At 32.8% G+C, this 19121-nt stretch overlaps 2 protein-coding genes across 3 annotated transcripts; one reads left to right on the top strand and one right to left on the bottom strand.

The window, feature by feature from the left end:
* Window positions 1–2437: 2437 nt before the first annotated feature.
* Window positions 2438–4966, top strand: LOC145572012 (transcription factor MUTE-like). Its single transcript, XM_081631035.1, has 3 exons — window positions 2438–2634; window positions 3742–4149; window positions 4645–4966. The coding sequence occupies exons 1-3, from the start codon at window positions 2452–2454 to the stop codon at window positions 4741–4743; spliced, it is 690 nt and encodes a 229-aa protein (XP_081487161.1). The 5' UTR covers window positions 2438–2451; the 3' UTR covers window positions 4744–4966.
* A 1282-nt stretch (window positions 4967–6248) lies between these two features.
* Window positions 6249–18487, bottom strand: LOC145572011 (uncharacterized). Of its 2 annotated transcripts, XM_081631033.1 has the most exons (17): window positions 18337–18487; window positions 16890–17007; window positions 16351–16439; window positions 15356–15515; window positions 13657–13795; window positions 12202–12295; window positions 11063–11203; window positions 10490–10590; window positions 9826–9939; window positions 8619–8845; window positions 8350–8408; window positions 8052–8237; window positions 7841–7964; window positions 7709–7767; window positions 7430–7575; window positions 7121–7279; window positions 6249–6771 (listed from the first exon to the last, which is right to left on the bottom strand). In XM_081631033.1, the coding sequence occupies exons 1-17, from the start codon at window positions 18395–18397 to the stop codon at window positions 6472–6474; spliced, it is 2277 nt and encodes a 758-aa protein (XP_081487159.1). In that variant the 5' UTR covers window positions 18398–18487; the 3' UTR covers window positions 6249–6471. The 2 variants fall into 2 exon arrangements, with proteins under 2 accessions (XP_081487159.1, XP_081487160.1); XM_081631034.1 differs by lacking the exon at window positions 18337–18487 and having other exon boundaries at window positions 6250–6771; window positions 16351–16455; window positions 16890–17011.
* Window positions 18488–19121: the final 634 nt, after the last annotated feature.

Raw genomic sequence — 19121 nt, 5'->3', positions numbered from 1 at the left:
TAGTTGGCCGAAATTGGTTTATATACGCTATCATATCTCCTCCCCTAGCAAGGAGCCAAGTTAATTGTGTTACAAATAAAAATGTGTAAAGAAGATGAAAAACAAGGCACGACATGCATGACATGGAGAAAGATCAGGCCTTGTGGATCGTTCTCTTAATAACATATATGCGTAAATAATATTGATCCCACGGTAAATTACGTGAGACCACTTTAATATTTCAATCCAAGTTATGCAGCATTTAATTCAACTATATCAGGAAGCTTTGTTACACCCTAGCTTGGATGTACCTACCTAAATATGGAAATTTACTCTATCTATTATTAATATGATACGAGGATTCCTCTTTATTTATTTATTTATTTATTTATTTATTTTAATGAATTAGATTTTGCTTGTCCTGTGTTTAATTTTCTAGTTTGTCAGTGAAGTAATAGGCCTTCACTGCATCAAATCTTAGCTTTCCGAATTGGAATAAATTACGTATACTAATCAGAATACGAAGTACTTCATAGTCATGTTGTTTTAGAATTGATGATATCCGGAAAAAGTTATTACATTAGTTGAGCAATATGCCAATATATATGTATATTGACTAGCTAATAAGCTAGTTACCGGTTGAAATATATATATGATGAAAGGATTTTTACATCAAATCTCTAACAATGACATTCGATGCTTTTATTATTATCATTAGAGAAGGCCATAGTTTGTACAAATTATGGTGTTTATAATTTCCATTTTCCATGTCAATAGCTCATAATGCCAAGATTGAAGAAAGAAACAAATTTTTTATTTCCATGTTTATTTTTAATCTATTATTTTAGCGGCAAATACAAGTTTATCTGCCACATAAACGAATTATCTGATGATATTTCTGTAAATATATTGAAAAAGCATGGTAATATATTTAGTACTTTTGGTGAGTTGTCCAATTACTGTTTACAACTTACATTTACTGTTTGGTGAGGAAATTACACATGTATCTCTCAAGTAGTTTATGAAAAGACGCATGCATCCCTCCACTGATACTTGAAAAGACGATTATACCCCTAATAAACAAAATATTTTGTTTATCTGGGGAATTAATTGGGCACAACTCTTATTTTAGTTGATCACTGAAAGTGTGTCTAAGCTAGCTCTTCTTGTAAAAGTGGCCTTAACTCAAAACTAATTTATTTGAGAGCAACACAGAATAACTTTAAAGCATGAATTGCATTATCGATCAAGAATATTTTGATGCATTAGTTAATCTATAATTGCTTACTCAATATTGAATTTTTACTATTATAAAATCAATTCAACACAAATCTCATAGGCAATGCTCAAAAAAAAAAAAAAAAAAAAAAAAGCATAAAAATTAGTAATACTAAGGCCTTGTTTAGTTCACCTTATTTTTACTTATTTCAGAAAAAATAAGTTCAGATTAGATCATCGTTTTATGTACAGTTTTTTATCGCTAAATATCTTCTAACATAGTTCTAAACTTCCAACATTTGAGGACAGAATAAGTTAGCTTTTGGAACTCAATTATTAGATTGTACGTACATCTTAGAGAAGGATGTGCATCATAACCCTTAAATAAAAACATAAGTTCCAAATTAATTTAAAAGAACGTAAAATTGTAATACAAGAACATGACATGCGTTGTGATAAATGAACATGAAATATATGAAACATGAAACATGATAATGGGATATGTTTATTTATTAACGTAATGTTTCTTTATTTTGAACAATGTGTTATTTAGAGAATATAAGATGCGCCTCATACCCTCGCATTTGGGATTTAGGGCCTGTTTACATTTACTTAATTTCGGTTTAGTTCAATTCAGCTCCAATCAGTCAGTTCAGTTCAGCTCCAATCAGTTCAGTTCAGCTCCTAATTTCCCTCTCTCATAAAATATTTATTTCAGCTCAATTCAGTTCAGCTCAGTTCAGTAAATGTGAACAGGCCCTTAATTTGCACTTTGACAAAAAGTCAAAAAGAGAATGGTTGAAAAAAAATGAGGTTGTTTGAGTACTATATATAATGCACTGATTCAAATTAAATTACTCGTCACATTAGACTGTACGAGTACAAAATACAGGGAATAATGTAAAGTATTCTCAATGATATATTTTTTTTCTCCAATTTGCAATCTTCAAATCTTTAATGTAAAAATAGCCATTCTAATAAGTCTCTCTACCCAAAAAAACTTAATCTATAGTGTCATACTATTTTATTGATGGCAAATTAAATATAACCTAATCTTTTATATATATATATATATTTTTTTTATCCGAACCTAATCTTTTATATAATAGTTAAAACAATCACAAATAATATGATGGTCCAATAATATCCGGTAGGTAGGTTTGCCTGTTATGTGTATATATCCCTTTCTAACACGTCTCTTTCGTCCTCCCTTCGTTCTTCACTTCATTCCTCACTTAACATTACCTTATAAATATGGAAAACCCTTGTACGGCGGCTGAGCATATCAACCCAAGGAAATATCATCTTCGCCGTTGCCATCGAACCCCGAAAACTCACACCATGTCACACATCACAGTTGAAAGGAACAGAAGAAGGCAGATGAATGACCATCTCAAGGTTTTACGTTCCTTGACACCTTGCTTCTATATCAAGAAGGTATGTACATGTACCTCCTTTACATGTTTCACTTTCATTGATCAATCGAGAAATCAAAATAGTTTATTACCACTTTCATCGATACTGATTTGAATTAAACTATCAACGTGACAACTAGCTTTAATTTGGATGAATTTGTAGATGATGATATCATAGATAAACCAATCCTAGCTTACAAACTTTTGGTTGAGTTGATCCTTTAACCATTACATATTAGTAAATTTATTGATGATTCAAATCGATTTCCTAGCTAGGGCACAACTACATATATACTTTGAGGTGTTAGACATGATTTAGAGTTTCAATGTCGATCCCTTAGATCGCCCATAGCTTCCATCTAAGGACCAAGGTGACTAGGTGAGAACCTTCTATCTTAGTTTGCAAGTATTTATGACAAGCATATTACAAGTTCTAGCTACTTAATTTTTTGACCATATATAGTTAATTAAATAGCTAGTCTAAAGTGTCTGGGAACTATGTTTTTACTATATCACCTCAGCTCTTTTGGAAACTTGTGCTTATTCATTTCACCGTATAGTTACCGTGAAACATAGGCTTTTGACAAAACCATGTTTGACAACTGATTTGATAAGTTATGCACCACAAATTTTGAGCAAGATGGCGAGTTGAAACTAATGCTCAAAACTAGCCAATTAGAGATGTTATTTTATGTAAGGGACGTGATAGATTATTCATTTTATAGATAGATTAGTGGATCTTAGGATTCCCTTCTTAACTATAATCTTACATATTAGTGGACTATCCATTAGCTATTTATGGTGTTAATTGATGTGCGTTTTATTGCTAAAAGACTAGAGAAGTAGGGTTAGGTTCTATATGTATAAATTATTTTGATTAATTTGTTTGTTTACATTACTTAATCTCTTCTTCAAAGTGAGTAGATGTCATAAAGCAAGGTGTGTCGTAAATTAAAGAAAACAAAGGAAGTATAAGATATCAACAATAGAAGGGTAGCTAATCTAGGAGAGATCCAATTATAATCTCATTTTAGTGTCATGTTTGCATTGATGTATATGTAGTTGGTTAATTATTATGCTTTGAATAATGAGCATATAAACCTTATAATATATGCTTTGAAATATCAAGGGGGATCAAGCATCAATCATCGGTGGAGTAGTAGAGTTCATAAAGGAGTTACACCAAGTTCTTCAATCCTTGGAGTCACAAAAGAGGAGGAAAAGCCTAAGCCCTAGCCCCGGCCCAAGTCCGAAGCAACTACAGCCTAGTCCGCGACAACTAGCAAACGCCAACATTATCACGAATCACTCCTTTAAATTTGATTGTGGCAAGGAGCTAGTAGCATCATGCAATTCTCCGGTTGCTGATGTTGAAGCCAAGATTTCGGGTTCTAATGTTGTGTTGAGGGTAATCTCAAAGAGAACTCATGGACAATTACTTAAGATGATAAGTACACTAGAGAAGCTTTCGTTTGAGATCCTTCACTTGAATATTAGTAGCATGGATGACACTGTTCTCTATTATTTCGTCGTCAAGGTATATTCAAAACCCTTTATCATTACTTTCGCGATTTATGTCTTATACCTAAATTTTGCGAACCAGACTCCATTAGTAGGATCAATTAAAAAAAAAAAAAAAACAGCTAATTAAACATGAATTTATAAGAATGTGAGTTTTCATTTACTAGCTAGCTAGGTTTACCTTCAAATTAAAGGTGGCATATATAACACGTAAATTAAGGGTGATGACCTAATTTACATACTACACCCATTTCTAGTAAATTTATGTACTGATCCCAAAAATGTAAGATAATATGTTGCATGTGATTTTTAGACTATATATGTTCATCAGATCATTTTTTAAAGCTTTACATTGGAATTCTGGTCTTTTTTGAGAGATAAAAAATTCTAAACATAAAGATTAAAAAGTGACAGAACAAGAGAGTAAGTTTTGTGCTTAGTATGAAATTATGCTATAATCTACTTCTCGATCGGATTCTCCTATGGCTAATTTGTATGTTGTATGGAACAGATAGGGCTAGAATGTCAACTAAGCATGGAGGAACTAGCAACTGAAGTTCAGCGATGCTTTTGCACCAATGACACCATCAATAAGATTACTGAGATTTAGGGCATAATTAAGAAAAATAGAGGATGTTGTGACTTGTGACTTGGTTTTCAATCTTCACATATAGAACTATGATACAAAGTATAATTTTTATTTATTTATTCAGGTGGATGTGTGAGTTTTTTCTTTTTTTACAAAACTCGAGGGAGCTTCTGTTACGGCCGTACTCGATCAACTTTCAAGAATAACAATCCTTTCTTTCTAATTGAGAGGGTCGGAAATAGTCAAATCTATTGCTTATGTAATACTTGTATGAGAAGTAATGAAGTCGTCTTCAATCCAAATTCCTTGTTTAGACGGCGTATGTAACAAGATTCAACAATACATGTCTCTTTGTTTAATTGTGTACCTAGCAAAGATCAAATGTCAATATGGAAAGAAGTATAAGTTAAAAACACACATATAAAGTGGTTTTGTACTCACTCTATTTCAGAATAATTTACTCAATTTGAATTTTTATACTATTCATATAATAACTTTAATTATAGTTTTTTTTTTTTTTTTTTTTTTTTTTTTTTTTTTTTTTTTTTTTTTTTTTTTTTGTTGCCAATTTACTACAAACAAATGTTTTCCATATAAAAGGTTGTTAAATGGGTGTAAAATGTCATATTATAAACTTTTCCATAATTTTTACTCCATTTTTATTTGTGAGACATAAAATATTCCCCTTTATTGTGCATAATAAGAAACGAAAGTAGTACTTATATTAATGGTCAAATTAATGAGTTGACAAGTGTGTCAAGTTGGAACCGGCCTGTCAGTTATTATGGAACAGGGATGTATTAATTATTGTTTGAGAAAAGAAAACAAGGAAAGCACTAATTTGACTATTTGAGAATTGAGACAAGAATTGGAAAAAGGGTGAGGGTGACCACTTGACCATTAAATAGTACGAAGTATTTGGTATTTGGTAGGCACTAGTGAAGAACTTTCACGATATTTGAAAATTACATTTATATATTTCATTAATGAGATTCATCTACAGTAACTAAGGTGGTTAATGCCCGCGATACGCGCCATACAGATCTAATCATGTCTGCTATTTTTTGTTAAGATCAATGATGAGAATTATATAAACAAATATTTTTAGGAATATAAGTATAATCACTTTAAAATAGATAGGCAATTAACATTAATGAGGACAAATAACTAAATAAACTTTTTAAAGGATATAATCGTTTAAATGCTATTATAAGAGTTAACTCAAATTTTTTAAAAGATAGGGATATAAAGTATTTTTTTTTTTTTTAAATGTATGGCAATACTGTGTAATGTTTGTCAGCCCTTGTTTGATAGCTGACGACATCAAATGCTAGTGTAAGATTATAAGCCTCTTTTACTAAGCTTCTGAATATGTGCTATATAAATAATCGTATAAAAGAACACAAGATAAAGATGCACAATCATCACAAATTAATAGTCCGTATTGAATAACAAGATCAAATTTATTGAATTTATCAAACTACCAACTTCGGCAGCGTATCTTAAAGCCTGAATCGAATTGCACAGAAAAATATTCAGTCTGGTTTCTCAAAAATTTATGGTTTTTACAAGTTTACAGCCAAAAAAAAAAATATATATATATATATATATATATATATATATATATAAAGAGAGAGAGAGAGAGAGAGAGAGAGAAAAAACCTATGATTATCATGGAGCGTTTAAGACTATTCTACATGATACATTGATATCACTTGCTATATTCGTCTTCGAGTTTTCAGAAATACACTAGCTGAGAGATACATTAACATCAACTGCTGAATCAGTTAATATGACGTCCCTCGAGTTCTCAGATTTTGGGGGGTTGATAATCTCAAATCTCAACTTTATGCGCAATGGTTTCACGAACATAAGCTCCCCCAAATCCCTGTTTAAATTTAACAATGAATGAACAAACACGTCTCTTGTAGTCTTTCCTGTTATATCCGGTTTCAAAATCTCTGCTATTGCAGCGGCCTTTTCTTGAGTGTCCTTGCAAGTCTTTAAGCTACTATGCAGTTTCAGGTAGAGTGGAGCCAAAATGAAAACCTGTAAAATATTGCAAACAAGATATCAATTTCTAGGCCTAACCAATCATGTCATAAAATATCACAAATAATTTCTAGTCTCCAGAATTCTGAAGTGACACGAGGCGAAACAAAGTTCAGCATCCGTGATATATTGATGTAAACATTAAAACATTTCTTTCCAAACTGGCTTAGCTTCTACTATAGCTCACCAGACATCAGTTGAACTAAGTGAAAAAGTATCATCCGACGTCTTCAATTTTATGCCATCCAAGACAATCTAGCGTTCAGTGTTAGAGTGGAATCATAAGACTTTTTATTTCCTTCCTTTTCAGGAGAGTGAGTGGGAAGGTGGGGGAAAGCACACGTACCTCACTTGTTCCAGGACTTGTATTGACAGCACAGTAGATGTGAATTTTGCCATCTTCCATGTCTATGCATGGAGTAATTTTTTCTTCTGAAGAGACTTCTGTTTCTTCTTCGAAAGCAAGATTATCCAACTCATCATACCACTGCTGAGCAACACCAACCTAATAGAAAATAAAGATACATCTAGTAAACCTTTACATACTGGATCCCTTTCATGAGAATCAAAGGGATATAAAATAGAGCAAAAGATTTTTACATAAAAGTAGCAAGCTGCTAGTTTATTGGGAAAAATAAAAGTGATAGGATAATACCTTCTCTGCTGTTGCAGCAGTGTTATTCATTCCCAATACTTCAATAGCAGCCCCTCTTACTTGATGCCATACACAAGATTCTTCCAGAGGTTCTACCAGTTCTGCAGTCCCAGGAATATCTATGGCACAATGCACAGCTATTTTTCCTATATTCGACACAGGAAATCAATTCTCATGAAGTTACCATTGCCAAAGATAAACCAAAGTCACCATGGCTATACTCAGAAAGAAACTTTAGTGGACAAAAAATGAAGTACTCCACTATTCACAATAGATTACCTGGTAGCAATGTGAAAGTCTGAAAATGATCAATATGAGCTTCCTCATAAACATCGCCCCTGTAATGTTTGAAGTATTAAAAATATACATCTTCAAAGTCTTAAATAAGGTGACAGATTTGCATGCACTTACGTGGTAAAAGCTCTCTCCAAAGGAAAAGATAGCCAATAAGGCTGGGCAAGAATTCCAAGATTTGAGAATTCAAAGCTTGAAGAAGAATCAGCTTGTTTATTCATCATCAAAATCCTCTGAGCAACTTCAGAAACCATTTCAAGCTTAAACGTAAATATGAATTGAAGGTCATAACAATGAGAAAGTAATGTTGAAATAAAAATACTCTTACCTGTATCACAGATAAGCAAACGGTCTCCCAAAGCAACAAATGAGGAGACAAACCCAGAATATGGGATGCCGCCTAATGAGTAACTACAATAAACCAGCTGCTGAAGAAAATCAGGAGAAACATCTTTTAAGTGTGAAACTTTTTCAATGATCTGCTCGCCACATAGCTCCATTATAGCTGCATGCCCTATAGGAAGGTAAAATAAAAACATGAGAATAGAAAGCCATATCAGATATCACAGTTCAGCAGAAATTTTTTAATAAATCATACAGAAATATACAAAGCCATTTTATAATACCTTTGACTACATTGTGGATCATGCTGGAACTCGTATCCATGATCCACATACTGTTAAAACTGCACACAAACACATTTACATACAAATATGTCAAATTGATATCCACATGAAATCCAATCAATGAAAACTGGTCTCTTGGGCCTCATGGCTAAACACTTGTAATCGAATTTGATGTTGAACATAAAGAAGACAGTATTGCACTATAAATATAGTGTCACATAAAAAAGATAAGAGTACAAGCCTCGAGATGTCAAAAGATAATAACGTACGTTTTGTTAATGATTAAAAGATCATCATCTGCGGACTTTAGCAAATGCCAAGGAAATAACAGTGATTCTGAATCAAAATCTACAGACTTCATGCCAGCATCTCTTCTGAGCCCCAGCTTATCCAAGATCCATGACCACAATCCACTTTTTGCTTTGTCATCATTGCAGATTGGATACAGTGTTTCTAGTACTCGTCTACCAATATCAGCTCTTCGGATAGCATGATTCTACATAAATAAAGAGAGTAATTTCATAGAAGATCATCATGTGCATCCCTACCAAACAAATAAAAGAGGGGAAACAAAATGTAATAGGTTAAATACAGCCTCAATTCTTAACACTCGGAATTTGTACAGCCAGTTGACCAGAATTCAACTTTTTTATTCGATTAATGTTTTTTAATGTGAACAATCCAATGAGAGTATACTATTTGAGGAAAATGACATCATGTGAATTTAGTAAGCTATTAGAAAATATTTCACATTTTTGGGACAGTGTGACTATGGTCATCTATGTTATGGCAGAAGTACCACATTAGAACAGGAAAGGATGAACAAGAAATTATAAACTCCTACACAATGTCCTAACACAAACAAGGCTCAGTAAAATATTACTTCTGCTCATTAAAAACCACTTTTCCCAACTTAAATTCTTCCATTAGACTTTAACTTTCAGTGGACATATATACCTTAAGATTTGTTAGATTTGAAGATATTGCATCAACAGAAATACTCTCTGTGGCTCTGTCCCAATTACTTTTACACTAAGCTGTTTTATTTGTCCCACAGATACAACAACTTGACAACTTTGAACGCCTTTCTTTTTGTCAAGGTCCCACCAATTTTTAATCAATTCAAACCTTTTCCTTTAGTTAACTATCTTCTTTCACACCTATAATTCCATTGAAATAATGATATATATACCCCCACTAACTCTCATCATATCTACTTTATCATCAATATAACGATAACTCATTTACAACTTATCTCCTAATATTCACTAATAAGGGTTCAACGTTATGTGGATCTCAGGAAATAATTTTAACATACAGGCAAAATTTTACAATACAATTATTCATTTTTAAGGAAAAAACAGTATGTACCACCCAGCCACCCACCAAACAGAAAATTAGCATTTGGTAAATGAGAAAACAGAACACGAGGAAGTAATAAATGCAAACTAAATGTAAGATCCAAATAAATTCTACCTCTGAGTCCACTATGTACAGACAATCCTCTGAAGTATGATAATAGGAAGCTGCAGGCCTCATTAGTTTGGCAGTTTCAAAGTCTCCATCCTCAAAACCTGGGGAAGAACCGATCTGACATATAAAAGCTGTAAGTTTGAACTTAGACTCTATCTCAGCAGTAGAATTTTGTATCATATCCCAAAAATAGTTTATTAATGATCAAAAAGCAGACTTTTCAAAAAAAAAAAAAAAAAAAAAAAAAAAAAAAATAGAGCCTTAATAAAAAAAAAATTAAAAAAAAAAAAAAAAAAAAAAAAAAAACCTCTTTCACCACATACACGAAGGAAATGTAAAATTGAAAATAAATTTTAGAGCTATGAAGAACTCCAGTGGTTCTAAACTCTAATACAATCATCCAACACTAAATATTGTGGGGTTGATGTATAGAAAGTGCAGGCCAGTCCAGTCCTAGAGCATTTGCAGAAACATGCTCATATGGTAAACAATTAACAGTGATAAAATCTAGATAAGACATCTAGTCAAATAAGCAACAACCCAAATTGAAGTATGTGACCAAACATTCTCTAATCACCAGCTCACAATCAAATATGAAAAATGGCAGTTAAGTAATTAATAAAAAAAAATGTAAAATTTAGTAACAAATTATTCAATTCATACATACCACGTCCAAAATTGTCCCATTGCAGTCAGATACAATTACTCGATGATGATTGGTATCAGAAAGGAATAATCTACTGCCAGAACCATCAGCTGAAATGCAAGCTGCAATTGAGAGATTATTTCAGAATAACAATTTTGCAAAATACCGAAAAGGGTCTAAAAGCAACTAGAAACACGGATTTGGCTTTAGAATTTAGCATCTTAGTAAATAACTACAAGCCTGATTCAAACCATATAACAAAAGTGTTGGTTTCTGTTTTCCAGGAAATAAGAATAGAAAGGGTAAAACTTAGCATCCTGAGAAAACTTCTGCAACTACAGGTAATACATATTTAGTGAGAACAGTTATTACAATATGAAATAAAGGCAGAGTATCAATATATTTCACCCTAGAAACTTTTGGCTAAGGGGGGCATGCATGTTTAAATTAGGCAGGGAACAGGAGTACTTAAAGGAAGCTATTCGATTGTCGATTTCCAGTGATCTAGAGATACGATTTTGAATAAAAAAAACAAATAAATTTTTATGTACAGAAAAGAGAGGAATCCATTATAATCGATTCCCAAATGCTTACCTGGAAAATAAAGAAACAAATTCTGCAGTGAAGAACAAGCACGAGGTTCCTTGAAGCCCTCACGAAGTTTAGACCAAGTACTGTTCAACTTACTGGCATTATTAGTGTTCTTGGCAAGCAGCTCACTCAAGTCTTCGATAACTGCATATAAGGTACAAAAGGTTGAAAACTTTAGACTGCCAAGTTCACAAGGGAAAACTAAATGCTGGATTAAATAGACCAAAAATGCTACTTCTAGAAGGAGCAGTGATAGTAGTTACAATACTTCTGGTGGTACCATGATCAACAGGTATCTAATTAGTACTACTAATACATGTTTGCAATTGTGCACAGATAAGACTGATCAACCTAGTGTCAAGGGATGTCCAAAGCATATACTTGTACAACCAGAGTCCAAACCATATACTTATAGTTCAATGATCTATCAGCTTATCAAGGTAGTACTTGATAACTGTTTTAAACTTTTAGTGTGGTGATATTTTAGGCACCACGCATTATGCTCATGTGGGAAAAATAGGGAAAAAAGGTAGTCTTCTGATTCCTTTTGCTTTAGGTTGGGCGAATTCATCCCATCTCTACATCATGTCCTCCAAGGCCATCACAACCTAAATCTACCAGTTCTGCCACTGCCCCATCATTTTTCAAAATTATAAATGTTATAAGTCAAAGCAGGAAAAGGGTGAAAAGAAGAAAGAAGATGAAAAGAGGAATTTGGTGGTGGCTGACCTAAATGGTTGTACAAATTATATCAATATAAGAAGAAAATTGAGCTCTCCTATCCATGCCAATTTGCAGGAACCATATACTGCATTCCAGAATAGTCAACAGAGAGAAAAAGGCAATGAAGAAAAGGGAATGCATGCAAATATGCCAATCCCCAACCAGCAAGGATTGCAAGGAAGTTCAAGCACACTATGTCCAGGGAAACCCAAAGCAAAACACTAGCAACTTTAAAGAAAATCAAAACAGATGTCCAGTGTCCTCTTAAGCATTATCATAATAAAAATCTTAATATTTATTCAACCTCAGGAATATCTCACTAATCAGATAACAAGATAAACAGAAGGCCATAATATTTTTTTACATGGTTCAATCAAATTAAAATGTAATAGAATACTGCAATGAAATGAAACACATACCTGCATTCAGTATATTCAAATCAATGTCCCTTTCATGATATAATGGGAGATCTTTGAGACCTTTCAATAGCATACAGCAAGAACTAGCAGCCACCTAGAAAAGAAGAAAAAAAAGTAGCAAGGATAAATAAAAGCCAGAATGAACAAGATAGAACCAACATCTTGGTTGCTTTAAGAAGAAAATTCTGCATTATAACAATCATGAAAGTTAAACCTAGTATGCATATCAATCATTTTCAACAATCCAATAATGGTCTACAAGTTTGCAGTATATGGTTCCGGGAACAAACAGTTGGATGACTACAAGTTTGCGAAGACTGTAGAATATTTTAATAAAGAAAATGCACTTCAGAATAATTTGGAGTAGAGGAATTGAGACGATGCAGCATAATCAACTCTTATACAGATGGTGTTAGTGTCTGGAATGCAAACATCATGTTCTCGCAATGGAGAGCAATAGGGTAAGGAATGGATCAAGACGATTCTTCAGGCTAATTGGAGTGGTGAACAACCCTTCAATATTCCCAATTAATCAATTCTCAGTTTTCAGCTCTTTCAAGTTTCAAAGGTGACATCCCTTGAAGATACTACAGTACAGTGGACAAGGTGATGTCATGGAATGATTCTCAAATGTATTTTAACCTGTTCTTCTCTAGACCAATCAGTAACTGGAAAGCGGAAACAATTTGCTATTTAATACTTGTATTATCATAAAGCCCCATAAGGAAAAATTTATAGTATGGCTGCATGTTGCAAGAAGCTAGTTATCTGCTCCTTTTGTACTAACTAATAGATGCAGACTGCTAGAGCCTGAAAGGAAGTCTGCACATAGAACTTAAAAGCTGACATAGCACAGAACCCACCAAAAGGTGCCATGTCATCTTTTCAAAAGAGTATAAGACACTCGGAAAAGACTTTTACACTCTTTTCAAAATAATAAAAAAGTTGAAGCTCAAATTGGGCTGTATCAAAACCTTCTACAGATTTCTTTCATCAGGATAGATTGACAATTTTAAGGCAGATACCGATACCCTGTAGAATTCTCAAAGGGGGTTGAAAGAAGGGAGTTGAACGAACATATGAGAAGATCAAACAGGAGAGGTAGATTGTCTCTCGGTCAGATATTCTGTATGACACAGAAACATTAAGTTCATGATAGGGTGAATGATTGGCTCAACTATTGAGGGAGCCACAAAAAGATTTCGATTTAAATAAAAGCTGTTCAGAAACCTATGAGGACCTCCACCTACACTATAACTAGCTATGCTAAGCAGTACCGTAGAAATTTAGACTTATGTTTACAGCTTTATAAGGCCCATACTATAGACCATATTTTCAGCTTTTTAGCACTACTCTACTGTGGAATATTGTGTACTCATAAGTCATGAACTTCAAAATATTCCATAAATGTTAGATATGAAAACCTCAATACAGCATCAAAGAATTGAACCAAACCTCGGGGAATATCTTATTGCACAATAAAATTGGGAAAGTAATGTATTCTTCCATGATAACATTGATAAGGTGATCATAATCAGCAGTGGAACACATTGAAGAGCAAGACTGGAAACCAAAAACATGGAGCCATGGGTACCTGACATGATGAGAGGAAGATATAGAATAGGTAAGATGATGATTTTTTAATATTTAACTCGAGGAGAAAAAAATAAATAAATAAAATAAAAGAGGGAGTTTCACCCAATAACTTCTCATTTTCACATTGATATAGAATTACACTGCCAGTACCAAAACTAGAAGTAACTTAAGGATAACAAAACAAATCAACAAAACCATGACTAAGGGCCTGTTCTCTTCAGTTTAATTTCAGTTCAGTTCAGTTCTTAATTTCCCTCTCTCATAAACAATTCAGTTCATGTTGAATTTTTTTCAGTGGCCCTAAGTGAGCTTTTATCACTTAGAGTACCCTTTACATTAATGAGGAATCAAAAAGAGAACAGTAGGAATAAGATGTAAGCAATCGTTTCCTGATAAATCAAGGAAGATACAGCATAATACTATGCAATCAATGGGCGTGTACACGGTACATCATCATCATAAATTTTACCTGAAGAGTCCTTTTTCAAAAAATAACTCCTACCCCAAAACTATTCAATCAAGCTATATTCTCTTCACCTCATATAAGGTATTCATATCTAAATTATTTAAAGTCCATTCTGAATTCTAGTCTGGTCTGATTTGATCTCATGGTTTGACTTAAATTTGACTTTATTTACACACACCAACATATTTATATATAATAAAAATTTTAAAAATTATTAAAAAAAAAAAAGAAGTGGGATATTATCAGATTCCTATTGATAATTATTTTAAAATATCTAATTTTTATGTATACAAAATTAAAGATATTTGACCAAAAAAAAAAACAGAAACAGACTTAGAATATTATGATCTATTGATTCTATTCTGAAAGAAAATTTTCTAGTCTGATTTGACGTTGTCTAAATAAGAATATAAGTTTTCAAAATAAGAACATAGCCTGTCTCTAACTTTACACTCCATTCTATTATTACTGTTTTCGTATTTTGAGTTCCTTTATTATATTTATAGTTACTACATAAATTTTGGTATTTAAAATTCCATCCCATCCTCTTAAATTGTAATTTTGCTTCAACTAACATGCGCAAAATTTCTTATTTGACAAGTTACTCTACAAATTACAATCCTTCCCCCATCTCACCAAGGGTGAAGTACCCATGATGCCAAAAATAAATCCTAGTCTAAACATCCCCAGTCCATTAATTACAGCATCTATACAATTAATAGCGAAAGGCCAACATCTTTTTGTGTTTCTTTTCCTACAGTGGTACAAAACTTTAGACTTTAATATAGTAGATAGTCCCTTGACATGCTTAAAATAGAGACCCTGAAATCCATATGCATAATAATGTTATACATAGAAATTGGCATATTATGAATGTCATGATTTTAGGTTGTAGTGTTATAGAAAAATTAATAAGCAACACCAGCAATTAATTGCAGAATTACAGCAAACTACATAGCATAGGGTAGCTGCAAGGTGCAAAATAAGTCACCCACCCACCTCACCCCCCCCCCCCCCCCAATTTGATATTGATATGGAAATTTTCGATAAAATGATCAAATATAAGCTCACAGAACTACTATATGCTCCTACCTCTGCTGAAGTAACTTCACTTTTTCAAGCATATGAATCCGATCACCTTGAGATCCCGGAGGATCATCCAAAAATCCTCCAGCAACAAGCAGAAAGGCGCCATCTTTGTTAAAGAACTCCGTGCTTTTATTAGATATATTTAACCAACAATGAGAAGGGCCTGATTGACAATAAGGTTAAATAGTAATCAAGAGTAACAAGCACTAATCTCACACAGAAATTAAAAATCAAAACTCCATATGTTAAGTAAAAAACTTGTAAGAATATTTTGGCCAACAGGAGATTACTTGACAGGATACCATACAGAGATTTTGTACAAGGACTGAAAAGATTCGCAACCACTTTATAATGTAAGGTAAACACCAAATAGAAAATACACTGAACATGCTTTATAAGCAAATGCATGGAGCAGAAAGAATTATCACGCATGTACGTGACATGGATTTTGCATACCAAAGCAACCATAGCTGTTAGGGCCATGGTTAAGCAACAAATATATTTCCATAACACTAATATCTTCAAAAATTATAAACAATTATCATTAAGTTGTATTACTAGATGTTTTAAACTATTTTAAGCACCTCATGGCTACAGTTAGCAAAAACCTTCAAGAAAAATGCTCACCTTTCAGCAAAAAAATAGCAATGCCAACATACAATTTATTAGAACTGTCTACGCAAAGTTTAAAGGTAAAGCTATAATGAAAATAGACTTCAGTCAAAGTATAGGAAGCACTGGAAGGAGTGAAGCTGTTGATAACTAATTAATGTGATTATTGATGAAGGATTTACATGCTACGTGAATCTCCCATGTTAAGCATCGATTAAAATCAGAAATTAAGTGTTGAAGAATAATATGTAAGTGCTCTAATTTCAGCAATAGAAAATACCAAGTAGATCAGACATTTCATTGTCATCTATCAACAAACTTAACAAGTCAAGAAAGAAAAAGTCCAGAAACAAGATCTCAAAACAATGAAGATATCAAATACAAACCTTCCATATGATCAAAGGTCGACCTAATATATGCAGTTAGATCCACTTCATGAGGAACCTCCTTTGATATCCCCGCTACAGTTGATAACCTGAAAATAACTGCCACTGGTCATTTAGGACGGTTAGCAAATTAACATATTGTACTTGAAAAAGATAGCCAAATGAAATAAATGTTCTTTGACCTGTTTAATACAACCATTTAACAACAAACACAACCTCAAACACACACAAATATCCTCCAATCAGGCAACCATTCGACCCGAAGCTCATCAGTTTTATAAGGAAAAGAAAATTCCACATCACAACAATGCAATCACTTTACCAAAGAGTTGCACAAAGGAGGATAACAAAAAGAAATAAAATAATTAAAAAAAAAATAAATTAAATAAAACAATAGCTGAAACATGATTGTTCAATCATCCACTTTGAATAAAAGCTAATACACCTCTCACATGCCCTGGCCCTTGGTGTCACAGAAATGAAATAAGAAGAGAAGAAAAACACAGATAGAGGAGAAAAAAGGGAGCATGAGTATCCACCTTGAGACTTGCGCACTTCTCCATTCACCAATTGTATCTAATTTTTCCAATTTATGTGCCAATGAAATTGAACGAGAAGCTATATTAGTTGCATCTCCACAATGTTGACATCGTTGGCCTGATGAGAGTAGAAAATGTCAATCACCAACTTTGTCCATACATAGTTTCAGTAGCGAAGTAAAACAATGCAGCAATGACACACAATATGTCCCTTGATAGGACATTCCAACTAATTCTTCTTTTTCTAATCTGATAATTGGAAGCATTTTCAGCTCGAGAAAACAAAAACGAAACATAAAGAAAAAAAGTTCACAAGATTTTTTAGCCCCCATTTCTAAAATACGGAATTCAACTTCATTCATCTTTACCTCCTCATAAACAACTCAATCTTAGTGAATCAATAATATATCAACCTCTTACCAAGATTAAAAGTAGTTGAATGGAATCCGATATAGATTTGTGTACCAAATGATACTAAACGAAAAGGCCAACAATACTAGAGCATCATACAGAATTTCCCTTAAACAATAAGCTTCTGCATATTAAATACAGCTTCAAGTTAACCAAATAATTACTCCTTTGCCTAGGCAGAAATATACATGATCAAAAAGCTCAAATAATATCAACAAGTCCTCATCACATAATTTAAATATTGACAAACCTAATACTTGAAGGTGAAACAAAGTTGCAATAAAATGGAATTGTTATACTAATCATTTATATGCTCCACTAGAACTTCAGCATCACATGTTGGCGAAATTTGGTCCCAAATCAAATCACTATGCAAAAATATCACATTACGCCATACCCCAAGCTCTATTGATACATTTGAGCAGTATAAATGGAAGTACATTAGCATTACAAGTGTACAAGTACATACTAAACAAATTTCCAAGGACGTACATTAGCATTACAAGTTTACAACTCCATACTAAACAAATTTCCATTACTTGACTCTTTTTTTTTTTTTTTTTTTTTGAACAAAGCAGGACAAACTTTATTGAATCTCATTGAGATCAACAACACATTCATACAAATTCGCTCCGAATTAACATTGATATCTCACCTAGCAATTAAGTGAGCTGCCGTGTTACAATTAAGAAATAACATAATTTCCACTACTTGATTAACCTCAACCATTATGATATAACAATATTTGTTTAATTTGATAAATAAAATGAAACAACCTAAAATATGAGCAACAATTAAAAGTGAAACATTTGGTAACATTGTTAACAAAAATTAGCAATCAAACTGAATAACTTCTTCTTCAACTAATATCAAACACTAATTTAGCTAACATTCAGCTGCTAACTACGAAGTACTAAAAATGAAAACAAATTCTTACAAAAAGCTCAAAGTTCAATCAAACTAACACTACAAAAAAAAACATGAACAAATTACGAAAATTAGTTTTGTGAATTCGAAGTAAGTAATTCAAATTGACCTGAGAAGAGTCGTGGCAAGATGGTAGAAACTCGCCGGAGGTTTCGATATCGAAACGCCATTGCCGCGCAACAAGAGGCGGAGGAGGCGACGGAGAGAAAGAGGGAGTGTGCAGAGAGATGGAATGGCGTTGGGCTGGACAATTGAATTGAAATGGGGGTTATGGTCCAAACCCTAAAAATAAGATTCAATAGTAATAAATATTTATGTATGGTCTAGCCCATTGTAGACCCAAAAATTACATAATGTTTTACAAGTTAGTAGTCTTATCATTAAGGGTTTGTTTCGATTTATAGAAAAAAAATTGAAATGAACTGATTGGGGTTAAACTGATCACAATAGAGCTGAAATGAATTATTTATGAGAGAAGGAAATTAGGAACTGAACTGAAGTAATTGAAGTTGAACTGAACTAAACTGAAATTAAGCTGAACAGAACATGCCCTAAGTTTGCTTTTTGATTATTTGGTGATTAATTAGCAATAAGGGTCCTTTAATCATCAAAATAGGAAAAAAAAAAGTATCTTTGAATGCACCGTATATCCGGGTGTATAACAACTTTTGTTTTTTTGGTGCTAAGCATTAATCTCTCTTTGAATGTGTATTGTTGCATTTTAGGTTACACACTCGTGCGAAAAGGCTAATGTAACTTTTTATCGTTTATTATAATCTTTTATGTTTCAAAATATTATGAATTCATATACTCAAATGAAGTAATAAAATTAACAAAAAATGTGTTTACCAGCCTTGATAACATTGGTTGATAACATTTTCTTTGAATATATAT

This window comes from Chenopodium album, chromosome 12, assembly GCF_948465745.1.
Source record: "Chenopodium album chromosome 12, dcCheAlbu1.1, whole genome shotgun sequence".
Lineage (NCBI taxonomy): Eukaryota > Viridiplantae > Streptophyta > Magnoliopsida > Caryophyllales > Amaranthaceae > Chenopodium > Chenopodium album.
This window is presented reverse-complemented; position numbering and strand designations above follow the sequence as displayed.